At 57.1% G+C, this 14,378-nt stretch overlaps 1 protein-coding gene and 1 long non-coding RNA gene across 3 annotated transcripts; one reads left to right on the forward strand and one right to left on the reverse strand.

Moving 5' to 3' along the window:
• Nucleotides 1-1,265: 1,265 nt before the first annotated feature.
• Nucleotides 1,266-14,084, reverse strand: INSIG1 (insulin induced gene 1). Its single transcript, XM_058723692.1, has 6 exons — nt 13,945-14,084; nt 13,126-13,554; nt 10,695-10,819; nt 9,088-9,254; nt 8,635-8,734; nt 1,266-3,092 (listed from the first exon to the last, which is right to left on the reverse strand). Exons 2-6 carry the CDS (start codon nt 13,526-13,528, stop codon nt 3,063-3,065), a joined length of 825 nt encoding a protein of 274 aa, XP_058579675.1. The 5' UTR covers nt 13,529-13,554; nt 13,945-14,084; the 3' UTR covers nt 1,266-3,062.
• On the forward strand, nt 4,703-7,023 carry LOC131508685 (uncharacterized). 2 transcript variants are annotated; one of them, XR_009260095.1, is made up of 3 exons: nt 4,703-4,797; nt 5,331-5,410; nt 6,845-7,023. It is a non-coding gene; the product is annotated as an uncharacterized LOC131508685 (long non-coding RNA). The 2 variants fall into 2 exon arrangements; XR_009260096.1 differs by having other exon boundaries at nt 4,709-4,797; nt 5,316-5,410.
• Nucleotides 14,085-14,378: the final 294 nt, after the last annotated feature.

A 14,378-nucleotide genomic window follows, 5' to 3' on the forward strand; every position in this document is an offset into this window, starting at 1 on the left:
GTTCTTTCCAGCCAACCTCATGCCCAGCACTCGCAGGTGTTTCTAGAAATGCTCAGGTAAATCTCTCCGGCGTGAATCTCATGAAGAAAGTCCACAGAGCACCAGGATTAGGGGTTAGGATTGGATACGTTTCATGTGTCTTTCTCTACATATTTTGGCGGTACTCAGGGATCAACAGGAAATCCCTCCTGTGGCCAATTTATTGCGCATCAACCCACCTCCTTTTCAAGGGCAAGCCTGATGGTAGTTTCGTGGGGAGTGGGCCAGAGTCTTAGCCCATAATATATATTGGAGCCGAATTGTAATGTCCTTATTAACAGTTCACAATATAAAGACAAAAGCTGAAACTCTCGTACAGCGAGTGTTGTTAGGTCTATCTTAACACACGAAAGAGAAAAGACATGTTTAGATTTAAGTCAGTCCCCTTCCCTTTTTACCAGCACGGTGGTGGGGGTGCCTGGAATTCAAGGCCAGGGCGGTGCCGGGACACTGGGCGACTTGAGTCGGGTGCCGGTCTTCAATCTCCAGAAACACTCTTTACGTGAGGTCATAGGTGACTCTGAAAGCCAGCTGAGTAAACACAGCACCTTCGTGCCCGTCCCGGGTTCCCGCACTCAGCCTTGCTCGGGCCTCCGACAAGTGGGGACGAGGAATCTGCGTGACTGGGTGCCTGGCCCGTAATGAAATGGGACGACAGGGTTCCTCCCTTGTTGACCAGATAGATGGTCCAGGAAGCGCCCCACTCCCCGGACTTCCCCTCAAACACAGGTATGGACGGGGTCGGTGTGGCCGATCCCATGTTGGAGCCACATGAATTGGGACTCAGGCAGCATTTTGAGTCTCTGTGGGGAGGGACAGGCCTGCCATGCTGGCAGGCACTCAGCACGTTCCCCCTCCCGGGCTCTGTCTGCTGGGAGCCCAGAGGCCCTTGGACACCCATCTGAATGGGGAGAAGGGGCCCTGTCACCCCAAGACCGTGCACAGCGCTCCTGGGAGAGGGCAGAGGAAGGCACAGCAGGTGCCTGGCTTTCCCCGCATCAGGGAGGAGGGCAAGGGGCGGCTGGGGGTGTGTGTGTGTGAACATGGCCACTACCGCCTGTCGCCTTCCACCGTGACAGAAAATACACTCAAGTGGGGTTTTCCCAAGAGGCTGTACAGAAACGCAGTCAAATTTGAAGAGCTATACAACAGTTCTCCATTTCACCTTCTAACATCCTACAGAGAAGCCCCCCTCGCCTTTGAAGAAAAACTCATAAATATGATGGTTGGTTTTTGAACCTTTAATAAAAGTAACAAACGAATGGAAAAAGAACACAACGCTGAAAACTTAGTGCGAATGTGAACCTCACTAGATGTCCATATCTCAGATAGTGCAAATTTTGTTCATAGTATTTTACATTTTTACAAACTCAAATCACTTTGGTTCATATACTTGCTATAAAGTATTGGCAAAAAAATTCTTCGGATTCACATTTTTTGGCTACATTATTTCTAACAGAGATTTACTTCCAGTTTAAGAGCAAAAAATACTTATTGTTTGTACATGATCAAGTATATTTTAAAGATTCAATTACTGCTTTCACCTAATAACTTCTGGTTTTTCAGAAAACGCGTAGGGGTCGTTTCGAGGTACGGAATGACCCCGTTTTCTTTTAGACAAAATTCCTTGAAAACAAATCAGCTACACAGCCACCTAAAATTTACTCCAAGGCATTTTTCGCAGAACAAAGGAACCACAAACCCATCGCGCGGACGAGGCCAAGCACACGTGGCCACAGGCGCCAGGGGCGCCGACCCCCGTCCTGCCGACTGCCTGCGTCTAGTCAAAAGGAGTCTCTTCATGAAATCGCTTCACAAAAAATTTAAAACAAAAACATTTAAATTGCAAAATACAAAAAAGGTAAATTTGTCAGTAAAAATTACAAGTCTACTAAACCCACAAAACTGGAGTATTTCAAAGGACCAGGGCTCAGTGGAGGGCACAACAGAGTAACTTCATAACTGAAAGAAATTATTGCTGAATTTTGCCTCCATGCAGCACTGAAATGAATGGAGAATCCCTCTTTAACATCTCATACGTTAAAAAAAAGAAAATAAATATTTAAGAGAATACAAGGCTCAGATTGGTTTTCAGATACATTGCACTTGAAGTGTGAGACCCAACCCTCGCCAAGCGGGTCTACTATGGTCTATGCCATTAAGTGAATACATTGTGCTCACCGAGATCTTTGAGTATTTAGAAACACCAAATGTTCAACGTGGTGATATGTGCACGGTTCTTTTTACAAGGCAATCACAGATTGCAAATTCCATAGGGCTGCGGAAAAATCGTCATCTCTGCTCTGGAGGATTAAAGAAACGACAGACAATTCTGGCTAAGACCGAAACACACGGCAGACAAGCGTTCCCTCTTAGAGGATTGTGGATTTGGGATGAAACTTCGCAAATACGGAGGTGAGAATTCCAGCAGGTCACAGTGGAGAGCCGCGGCCTTCGCTGCCTTCTGCGCTCGGTGAGATTGTCTACACAGGGCTCCGCGGGGGGAACGAGGGCGCGAAGGGTCTCCGCGCCGCGACTGCGGGAGCGGGCCTCCCGGGGCTCCCGGCCGCTTCTCTTTTTACACAACCCTATTTAAAAAAAAATCTCTTGGATAAATACGATTCCTATTAGACCACACTTCACCTTTGTTAAAGCACCATCAAGCTATCCCTTGTGGGCACGGATACGAAACCAAGAGCTGGTAATTAGGCTTTAGTTCAAGGCTTTGAAATATGGCAACTTGCTTTTAATAACATAAATGAGATCGAATACTCGGGAAGCCGTGCCTGCCTGAACCCCCGCCCCGTCGGAGCGGACGCAGGCACGGGCGTGTGGCGCAGGTCCGCTTGGAGATCGGCGGTTCCCCTCGCTTGACGCTCTGGAACAGGGGACTTCTTTTTCCGGGAGTCACGGGACAGTCACCCAATCTAAACAGATCACGGAGGAGAAAGATCATCTTTGTCACAATCCAAGGTCACAGGTTTTCTTCCCAAATCGTGCTTTTCGTCAGTGGCTTTTGAGACTCAGTCGCTGTGTGGCTTCTCGGGAACACCCTGTGTGGAGAAAGAGTGGCCGCTGGTCAGCACCGCGTGCAGGCACACTGCAGGGAGCCCCGCGTGGACCCTGAGAGGCCAAGAGAAACCGCCTTGACGCAGGAGGTGATGGCGACGGAAGTGTGGGAGACAGCGGCCCGGGCCCTCCTCACTGCCCCCGGCCAGGAGCTACCCGTCCCACCTGGCAGATCAGGGACTGTCAGGTGACACGGCCGTGGACAGCCCTCAGTGAAGCTGCTGTGCGGGTGGAGACCAAACCGACACCCGCAGGGAGGCGGCGGTGGTGGGACGGGCCCCAGTGGGACGGGGCCCGGGGGCTGTGGCTCCCTGAGGTCTAAGGGAGCATGCTGTTCTGTGCAGGATGGGTCTGCTCCCGTGAGGGGGTCTCTACCCCCCACCTGCACGGACCCCCGCTTCTCCGCTGCACCTCTCCCCTCTGCCGCCTGGGGAGACAGGGGCCCGAAACAGGTGTTGCTTTAGGACGCAGAGTGACGACTCTGCCTCCCTCGACACAGAAACACTCTGCACCCCACTTCCTCACGGGACCCTCACCCACAGGTGCCCACAGCCCCCCAGGCCCTGCCGGGGACTCCTCCCTGGAGGACGGGCGTCCCGCTGATGGACGAGCAGGGCCGATGCCGTTCCTAAGGCCACAAAGCTATCGACGGGCACAGGAACACCCGCAGCGAACACTTCTTGCCCTGAGTGTGGGGTGCCCGCCGGCCTCCCCATCTGGCAACCAGACCGCAGGGCTGACCGTTACGAGTCCACTACAAAAGGTTGAGACCTTGCGTGTATCCGGACCCGTGGGGAGTGCCGTGGGGGTGTGGAGGCCGCCAGGGGTTCTGGGGTGCTCATTCCTCCTCCAGGGAAGCACGACTTCCGTCCACAACTGGTCACCCGAAAGCATCACGAACTGACAACCACAGACACGAGGACAGTCCCGAACAAACGTCACCCACGGGAACCCGGGGCTGACCCACCACGCGCTGGGAGGAGGCCCATGCTCCTGCCGAGACACGCAGAGAACAGGCCTGGAGTCCACGGCCCACGGGAGACTAAAATTAGGTCTGGCGTTTCTGTACGAACACAAGTGACCGCTGGCGAGAGGGAACGGGTCAGCCTGGGCCGGGCCCCGCCCCACGGGAGAGCCACGGGGAGGGCTGCCGGCAGAGGCGAGCAGCGCGCAAGAAGCAAGAAGGGCGGTGTGGCGCGTACTCCCACCCAGCCCGCCTCACACCCCTGCGCCCACCGGGCGAGCTGTTAACCTTCCCGAGCCTCCGTTTCCCCATCTTTAAAATGGGCTAACACCAGGTCCTGCTTCAAACTGTTGTCATAAAAGGTGAAATCAGCCGACAACGAAAATGCACACCCGTGCACAGCGAGTGCTAATTCACCCTCGAAGAGAGCCCCGGCGTGATCCGTGTTGCAGCTGATCGGGTCAATCACAAACAGGAAAGGCAAGTTCAACGCCCGCGGCCGGGGCAGCCCGGTGGCAAGCAGGCATCTACCGGAAGCCGTTTGAAGCCTTAGCTTTTTAAAAAACCTGAAGCGATAAGTAGACATTTCTATAAAATTATGCTACAGACTCAGCATTCCCTTTTCAACGCCGGGCTGACAACAAATACCACGTAGAAAAAGCCACGCGAACCACTGAACCGCAAGCAAAGCCCACCTGTGGCTTGTGGACGTGGCCATCCTAGTGGTAATTACGTTTCTTCCTCAGGGAGGGGGCCGTGGGGAAGGACAGAAGAGGATTCTAGAACCCAGATGGAGTCGGGGCAGGGATGCACAGGGCAGGCGCCCCCGGTGACACTGGGTCAGGTGTGGGCAGCGCTGGCCTGAGCACGGCCCCCGTCTTCATGTTCCTCACTCGAGGCACATCCCTCACAAAAGCCCCACTTGGTGGAGTTCCTTCTTAGATGCCGCCCCTAAAATACCAGGCCGGGTTCATTTTTCACACAAACAGCTCGAGTGCAAAGGCCTGTGGGAAAGAGACAGCTCGACCGAGCTGCGGGCAGGGCCCAAGGATGGGGCCGGGCCGGTCCCACCCCTGACACATCGAGGAGCTTCCTGGGTTTGAAGGGCGGAAACGAGTTTTCTAATTTTGAGCAAAGAGTAGGCCTGTTTTTACAGAAGGCTGTTACTTTTTCCTTTCTTTGGAGAGAGAATAATGAAGGTCGTAGGTGCAAGTATCCTCTCTCTTTAAAGCACCTCTTTTAGTTTGTCCTTTTAAAGGTGGTTGTGTCCTCAATGATGAAGCTTCCAGCAAGGGCCCACCCTGTCACAGTGTCACCTTTCAAGACGCCACAAGAGTGGTAAGAGCAAAGCTCCAAGGTTCACCACTCTGGGACCCCAACACACAGACCTGCAGAACGGGGCCGTCTCCCCCAGGCTGTTGGGGTGCGCGGGCCTCAGCGCTGCCCTGGGGGCGGCCGGGGGGCTCACTCGACAGAGCGTGCTGCCCTGGGCGCCACAGAATCGGGGCTGGGCCACGGGAGGCACCTGCAGGCCCTCGACGCCTCCAGCCCTTGGGGACCACCTCCTGCCAGTGCCGGGGGGTGGGTGGGGGTCGGGGGGAGAAGCCCCCCGAGAAAGGAGGCCCCGTGAAAACACAGCGAGGCGGGGAAACGTTTATTCGGAGTGCGCACCTCACCCTTTGGTCCTGACGCAGCCTGAGACCATTCGATTTGACACCCCCAATTCCATTCCCACAAAGAACACAATTTTGGCCTCACGCGCTTCTCTTGTTGATGCTGTGGCAGCGTGAGCTCGGCAGGCCGTCTGTGTGCCCCCCGAGAGGGCACAGAGGGCAGCGCCCTGGTACAGAGTGGACGGGGCGGGCTGCCGGGCTCAGGGGCGCACGGCACCGGCCGCTGGAGAGCAGAGGCCCTTCCCCGAGCACCAACGTAGACGATGCGCTGCTTTCGGGAGGGGCTGGCACACACACCTCTGGGGGTGGAGGCCAGGAGAATCGGAACGCAGGGACCCGCCGACAGACCCGGGGCGGTGGGGGGAGGACCCCGCCTTCCACATCCACGGTGGCCTCACGTCACGGTCGTGCCCCAAGTAAGCCGACCGGTCTCCAGGAGCCGCCGCAACCAGGCTTCCCCGCGACCGCACGCACGGCGTGCTCCACAGACCGTGGGACGGGTCCCTGCACACCTCCTCGCCTGGGGCCGACCACAACAGTCACGTTCGCGTTGTAACTTTCACGACCAGAAAAATCGCACTGTAAAGGCCACGTGCGGTTCTCTCCAGAAGCCGCGACGTCTAACCGACCGCACACCCTGCTCTCCCCATCCCCCAACTCCGGGGGGGGTGCTGCCCCCCAGGGTAGAGGGCCCACGATTCCGGCCTCCTGCTCTCTGAAAACCCACAGGAGGAGGACCAGGCTGAGCCCCTGCCCTGGAGCCATATCAGCGGGTGGCAGCCGGGGTGCCACTGGTCCTGGGGAAGGGAGCCCCGCACTCCCGAGGTCTCGGCTCACCCTCCTTGTGGGCAGGACCCAGCGGGAAGGACTTACGTTCTCACGGGTGGAAAAAACAGCAAGCGAGCGGGGTGGGCGCGGAGACTTGATGACCCGGGAGGGAAGGGATCGTGATCCTTCCTCGTTTCGCCGTACGACAGGAACATGTCTTACACTCATCCGGACAACCTGTACTTAATTTCCAAATTTGCACCAAAATGACTGGAGGGGCCCACCCAGGATCGTTTACTGAGACAGTCTCCAAGCGGTAGTATTTTCAAAGGTAACGATTTGCGCGACTCCTTTGAAAGAAGTTTCCTCCCACCGTTTCCAGCCGCTGGCAACTCGCGCACGTGTGAAGCCCCCGCCTCTACCGAAGACGCGCTCACGTCCTGAACCTGGTTCAAAAACGTCTTCGTGCACACGGAACACCATCGGCCCGTCGGCCTCAAATAACGACAATTCGCTGAATGTTATTAAATTTTAATTTTGTGAAGGGTTACCCTGGCTGAGGACGGTTTTGTACTGGAAGCCCTATTAGGGGTTCTCTACAGAAGCTACCGGACTAAACCAGCACAAGCACAGGTGGACCTGCCCGGGTCTCCTGGGGAGAGCAGCCAGGGGGGCTGGGAGGGGAGGGAGCCAGGGCACAGATCTGACGTGGGGCTGCGGCCAGTGTTAACAGGACCCAGTCAAGGGGCACCTGGCTGGCCCAGCAGGTAGAGCGCGGGACTCTTGATCTCGGGGTTGTGAGTTCGAGCCCCATGTTGAGTACAGAAATCACTCAAAAATCTAGATGTAAATCTATAGGTACATCTACACACACACACACACACGTCAAATCCTCTGATCCTCACTGCGGGTGCCAGAAACGGTATTTTAATCGAGTTCTCATTCTGGGGCGGGATCCACAGAACCTCCAGCGGTAGAGGGCGGGACGATGGACTCAGGAACCAGCGGGACATGCTACACATTCTATCTTTTTGAAATTAGTTCTATTTTTGTGAACCAGCCAAGTAGCCTTTAGACTCAGCTCCCACTGGTGAGTATCAGCACTAATAAATGCCTTGTTTTAGGGGCGCCTGGGTGGCGCAGTCGGTTAAGCGTCCGACTTCAGCCAGGTCACGATCTCGCGGTCCGTGAGTTCGAGCCCCGCGTCAGGCTCTGGGCTGATGGCTCGGAGCCTGGAGCCTGTTTCCGATTCTGTGTCTCCCTCTCTCTCTGCCCCTCCCCCGTTCATGCTCTGTCTCTCTCTGTCCCAAAAATAAATTAAAAATGTTGAAAAAAAAAAATAAATAAATAAATGCCTTGTTTTAAAAATGGCATGTGAGGGACCGAGATAGGTTTTCTGAGCAAGCCCCAGGGTTTATCTCTGAGGGCAATGGCCCTCAGAAGTCTCCGTGGTTTCCCTCAGTTCATTCTATTTAAGCCCCAGAGTCTAAGTCAACGCCAAGGAACGCTTACGTGTCCAAAGTTGATTTCCTCTTATTAAAGTGTTCAAATGCAAACTTTTAACTACGGAATAGAACTGCCATAATTATTCCCGACTTCATTTGCCTTTCCGGCTCTCAGGACACGGCTCCGTGCTGGGGGAGTCCATCTACCCGGTGGGGGGGGGGGGGGGAGGGGGGAGGTCTCCGGCGACGCGGGGCACCCCCCACGCCGCCCCGGGGCCACCTGTCCCGGGAAGGGCAGTGTTTGCTGGGCCAGGCCCCGACCCGGGCGCGGGGTCTCCACGGCGTCAGCGAGGGGCTCATTTCCAACCACTCACGTTACCATCTCAGTAACTTTCCTCTGCCGCTTTCCATGGAGAGCTCAGAACTGTCGCCGAACAGCCCTGTAACAGGACGGGCTGCCCGGGAACCCTGGTTACTTCCTGGCTCATCACGCGTTTACAGATCCCTGAGGCTTCACGTAGCGAGGAACTGCCTCGGGACCGTTAGCTACTTTTAAGAGTGTGCTGTTCTCAGTAACTGTTGTTCTTGAGTCCCAAGCAGACATTCGTCAACACAAATCACACTGTGTTACATAAAGCGACTGCAGCAGGCGAGCAGAGCTGATTGCTTCACGTACCATAGCCAGCTGGCGTCCTATGTTGCCCACGGTGACGCCTCCTGAGAAAAATATACAGGGCAGCCAGGAGCGGATGTAGAGGAAATCCGGGGACGTGTACCTGCAGAAAGAACAGAGGAGGAGACCTGTCTCCGGGCACTCGGCCTCCCCGAGTCGGACTCGCCTCCGGGTGGACTGTCTTCACCGGGGAGGCACGCGACGCGACGCGACGCGCCACGCCGTGGGAGGGTCACGTCGGGATGCTGTGCTTGCCGTGACTGCTACGTTTCCCCCCAGATTAGACGGCACGTTTTTAACGCGTGCATCAACGACCAGCGGCATTTTTGAGACTCTCCTGCCTGAATCGACACCACGTGTGCGCACATCCAACCGGACCGCCCAGCCTGGCGGGTGTTTTTCGTGGGAATCAGGTGACAGCTCGAGGACAAAGGCGGAGTCGGGACCCGTGCTTACTGATAGACGCCGTTATACACCAGCAGCTGAGTGATCAGCGTGGCCAGGAAGGCGATGGTGATCCCAAGCCCGAGGCCGCTTCTCGACCGGTCGAACGTCCACCACAGGCCCAGAGACAGGGCTGCCAACGTCAAGGAGAGCTGCACGTTATTGGCAAAATCCAGTTTCTGGAGGCGCGGGGCTAAGGAAACTTCGGCGACGTTTAAGGCCGTCAAATACAAGCCAACAACAACAACCCCCTGCAGATCCCACACGCGTCTGCGTTTTCATCATGTAGCATGAGATTCTCCATCTGACAGTCCTGCCCAGGCTGTGTCCAGATCTGCTGGATACAAGAGGACGGACCTTCTCTGATCACTGGGTTAAACCCATAATTCTACCCGGAAACTTTCTGAACGCCGCGGCTGCCGGCATTCTGAGCACAAAACAACGTATTTTGCTGGTAAGCCACCTGGAGGCGCTATTCTGTTTTTCGTTTTTATTAGCAATTTGAACGGAGCAAACACTCTTCTCTCGTGGTGCCTCAAAGACACCTCATCAGTTGGCAGCAGAATCACACTTCCGCCTGATGGAGACACAGCTAGCTGCCTTTCGTCACAACACTGCTGATCAAGTGGTGAAAACACAGATTTGTCAGAGCTAAGCTAGCCTGTAACACCCCTTCCTGAAACTCGTTTCAAGAAAATACAGGTAGAGCAGATTTAAGAATCAGTAACTCTAAAGTACCTTTCTCTGAAATTTCAAGATAGGACCTAGGCTTCCTAAAGAAACCCCAAATTTCTGAGACCTGGTACTCGATGGCCTATCTTCCTGAAAAATGCACTGAACAACAGACACATAACATAAGTCTGTGTGTGCAACATACTCCACCCGTGGACTCTGGAAGTTTGGGGACCTTCCATTAGGGACCCTACTCCGGGGGCACCCGGGGGGCTCAGTCGGTTAAGCGTCCGACTTTGATTTCGGCCAAGTCCTGATCTCACGGTGTGTGAGACTGAGCCTCGTGCGACAGCACAGAGCCCGCCTGGGATTCTCTCTCTGCCCCCACCCCCCACCCCCCGCTTCCACGTCCACACATGCTCTTTCAAAATAAGTAAATAAACTTAAAAAAAAAAAAAAAAGGCTCCTACTCCAGAGAACACCACTTCGGTCCCTGAAACGTCATGGTCACGGCCAGGGAGGGGGCAGAGAAGCAGAGACGGGTTTCTCCCCAACCTCTGGAAGCAGTGGCCCCAAGAAGAGGAACCCCCAGCCACCGGTCACTGGGCCACAGAAACCAGATCTTCACAAGGGAAGATGCGAGGTAGGAACCTACGAGGGAATTTACAAAACCAACCGCAAGGAACCAGAAGATTCTGTCTGACAGAAGGCAGAACAAAGAAGTCCACTTTGCTTCTGGTACTATTTCGACAGTTTCCCTGCACCATTTCGAAAACTCTAAAAACTCTCGCTAAGTATAAACCAAGCAGCACGCTTTAAAATAAAATAGCTGGAAGGAGACCATTCAAGTGACCTATAAAGTAAGATACGCTCGTTGAAAGTCACAAAACGCTGCAACATGGAACCCACGAGAATGCTCTGGACCCGGCACAGCCACCGAAGGATACAGCACTGGCGTGGTTGATGCCGACGAAAACCGCTACGCAGCGCATTACGCTGGCCCACTCTCTCTTGAACTTGTGAGGTTCCCCAAGGTGACTGTCGATGCACGGGTACAGCAAGCCGACAACAGCTGTTAAAACGAAACAAAACAGTATTAGACTGTGCCAGCTTCAAGGTGATAGGATTTCCACGTGGCGATTGTTAACGTATTATTCAAATCAGTTCTTTCCCTAGAAAACGTATGTGCTACAGAATACAGTATTTTAATTAAGATTAACTTCACATTTTTGTTGTCCTTGAGAACAAAAGGACCACACTGGCTCTGACGGGCCCCGGATCCTCATGTTCGTTTTCCCATGTGTAAAGTGATAAGGGTTATGTAACTACAAGAGCTTACTGTGGCCGGGAGGAGTTAGGGAGTTTTTACAGACACGGAATTTTAAAGCATGGGATCGGATAAAGAGAATTTAGACGGGGGAAGGGTGTGGGGTTCCAGGCCAGAAGCAAACCGGGCTGGTGGGGACCCAGGCCCACGGGAGCGACTGTGGGGCACAAAGTTCAGCTCGTCAAGTCACTGAAACGCTGAGGCTTGGAAGCCAGGGAGCACATCCACCTGGCGTCCTATGAAAGAGGCAAGTATTTCAGGCTCTTGAACCGAGAAACAAGAGGCTCGGTTCCAGAAACTCGGGTTTCAATTTCATTCGACATTTTCTCAAGGTCTAGTTTTGGAAATTTGAAAACTGGAATGCAAATGATTCTGTAACTTATTTCGCTACAATTTAATCTCACCTTTGAAGGTTAAAAGCGAAATAGGTACAAACACACGAGGGGGGGGTAGTAAGAGAAATTGTGTTTCAGGTAGTCCTGGAATTCTTTGAGGCTGCAATTGCAAAGAAAGCCTAAACTAAACTATTTCACTTTTAGAATCGAATTTTTGATTCAAACAAACTGCTGTACCAAATGTGCATGAAAAATGCAATCTGCATCTAGGTAACTATCTCAAAAAGGATATTTAAGAGTATAGCTGTGGGGGCGCCTGGGTGGCTCAGTCAGTTAAGCATCTGACTTAGGCTCAGGTCATGATCTCGCGGCCCGTGAGTTCGAGCCCCACATCGGACTCTGTGCTGACAGCTCAGAGCCTGGAGCCTGTTTCAGATTCTGTGTCTCCCTCTCTCTCTCTGACCCTCCCCCGTTCATGCTCTGTCTCTCTCTGTCTCAAAAGTAAATAAACGTTAAAAAAAAAATTAATAGTATAGCTGTGTTACTTAAAGGTTTAGAAAGGCAAAGTAGGATCCTAAGTTTCTTAACGTTTATTTATTTTTGGGAGACAGAGTGTGTGCAGGGTAGGGGCAGAGACAGAGGGAGACACAGAATCAGAAGCAGGCTGCAGGCTCCGAGCTGTCAGCGCAGGGCCGGACGCCGGGCTCGAAGTCACAAACCTCGAGATTGTAACTTGAGCGCAAGTCGGTCGGACACTTAACCAACTGCGCCCGCAGGCGTCTCAGGACCCTACCTTTCTAAGAACAAAGATGAAGACATTCTGCCCGCGGAGTTAAGTGCAGTACCCCCCAGGGACGTGTCCTCGCTAGAACACAGCTCCCCATTCGCAGTCCTGGGCCCTCCGGCGGTTTTCAGGGAGCGTGCTGAGAAGGTGCTGCGTTTCCTCAGTGCGCCACACACACACCCCGACTGCGGGGAGGCAGTACACAGAGGTGTGAGCAGTGGCCCTGCTCTGTACTGTATGCCCTTAGACCCGGTCGCTTAGCCTCTCTGTGACTCAGTTTCCACATCTGTAAAATGGAGCACCGGCAGAGAGCGCTGTTGTCAGGCGCGAAGGAAGCAAAGCGCAGAAGATACAAAGTAATGAGCAGACCGCGAACGCCGGCCCGGCTGCAAAGCAAGCAGCAGGGCGCCCCCGTCGCCGCACCTTTGCTCTGCGCACCGGAGCGGGCCGCGCCGAGGGCAGGGGCGGGTACAGCGGAGGCCGCAGCCCGCACCTGGCGAGTGTCTGCCGGCCGACGGGCGCCGCGTGACTACAGAAGCACCAAGCGGTCTTCTGGGCCCGGATCGGCCGTGTCTTTCCACGCGCGCGGCCGGGGGGAGCGCACCGGGCGCGCGCGCCCGCCCGCAGCTGACAGCGGCCGGGCGCCCCCGCACCTGACCCCCGCCCCGCCCCGCCCGCCGGCCCACGTGACGGTTTGTTTTCGGCGGCCCGCGGGTAGCGTGTTGGCGCGCGCGGCCAATGGCAGCCCGGCCGCGCCGCTCACCAGTTCCGCGGCGGCCAATCCCCGGCGGGCGGCGGGCTCCGCGCGCGGCCCCGGGGCCAGGTCGGCGGGAGGCCGGCCCGGCGCCCCCGCGGCCCCCGCCCCTGCGCGCCCACCTCCTCCCCCCCCCTCCCAACTCCGGACCTCCCCCCTCCCGCCCCGCTCCACTCACCGGCCGCCGTCCCACAGCAGGGGGGCACCCACCAGGCCGAGGAGAAGATGGTGGCGATGACCTCCTCGGGGAACAGGGTGACGTTCCGCTGCACCTGCAGCAAGTTGAGCACCAGGGCCAGCACGACCCCCACCGAGAACAGCACCAGGCTTCTCTGCACCAGGTGGTGGTGCCAGCTGCCGGGGGGGCCGCCGCCAGCGCCGCGCCCCCCCGGCCCGGGGCTCCGAGGCCCGCGAGCGGGCGCGGGGTCTGGGTCCGGGCCGCGGCGGGCCGCCAGCGCCGCGGGGCCGAGCATGTCCCCCACTTTGGCCGCCAGCCCTCCGGGCCCGGCTCGCGGGAGGCTCCGGTGCCTGGCGCCCTGAGCACAGGAACAGCTCCAGCAGTGGTCGTCCAGCCTGGGCATCGGTCCCCGGGCGCCGGCCGGCGTTCCTGCAGGGGGGAGGGGGCGGGACCCCGTCAAGTTCACGGCCGCCGGGTGGGGACGCTACCCCCACCCCCCCCCTCAGCCCACCTGGCCGGTGCGCGGACGGGGGAGGGGGGCGGCCAGGTGTCCGGCGCAGCTGCGCCGCTCTGCGCGGAAGCAGGGCACGCACCTCTACTGCCGGCCCGTCCAGTCCGAAAGTTTCCCGGACCCCGCCCGCGAGCTGCGCCAAGTTCCCGGGGCCGGCGGACGGAGGGGGGCACTGAGCCGGCCCGCAGGGGTCAGGGGTGCAGCCCCGCCCCGGGGCCGGGCCGGGGGCGCCCGGATCCCCGGCTCCCGACCCGAGCTCGGCGCCGGCCCGCATCGACCCCGGGGCATCCCCAGCGCGCCCCACCTACCTGTCCGAGGGGCGCCCGCGCGCGGACTCGCTGTGGAAAGTGGTCACGGCCCGGACCGCTTGGAGTTGGGCCCTGGGCGCGGGGCGCGCGGTGTAGCTTTTAAGGCGAGCGACGGTGGCGGGGCCGCGGGTCACATGACCCTGCCCGGCCCGCCGCTTGGGGGCGTGGCCTCCGCGCGCCCCGCCCCGCCCGCGCGCCCGTCCGCTCGGGGTCTGGTGAGGCGGCCGCGGCCAATCGGGGGCGGGCGGCCCATATGACGTCAGCACACGCCACCGCCGCCTCGCGCCCGGCGCTGGCTCGGGAGCGCGGACGGCGGGCGGATGGGCTGACGGACCGAGGGGCTTCGGGGACTCGCCGGCCGGGCCTGGGTGGGAAGAGCCGGGCTGGCCCGGAGCGGGTGGGCGGCATCCCTCGGTTGAACAACCTGGGCCCTT

The sequence above is a fragment of the Neofelis nebulosa genome, chromosome 4 (genome assembly GCF_028018385.1).
Source record: "Neofelis nebulosa isolate mNeoNeb1 chromosome 4, mNeoNeb1.pri, whole genome shotgun sequence".
NCBI lineage: Eukaryota > Metazoa > Chordata > Mammalia > Carnivora > Felidae > Neofelis > Neofelis nebulosa.

Excerpts from the sequence above, each read along its gene's own strand:
- INSIG1 (XM_058723692.1), bottom strand. The coding sequence starts at position 13,528 with ATGCCCAGGCTGGACGACCACTGCTGGAGCTGTTCCTGTGCTCAGGGC. Across the intron at positions 10,820-13,125 it reads CTGCTGTGGGACGGCGGCCG|CTGTTGTCGGCTTGCTGTAC; the intron begins GTGAGTGGAGCG and ends TCGTTTTAACAG. Across the intron at positions 9,255-10,694 it reads GCATCAACCACGCCAGTGCT|AAACTGGATTTTGCCAATAA; the intron begins GTATCCTTCGGT and ends CCGCGCCTCCAG.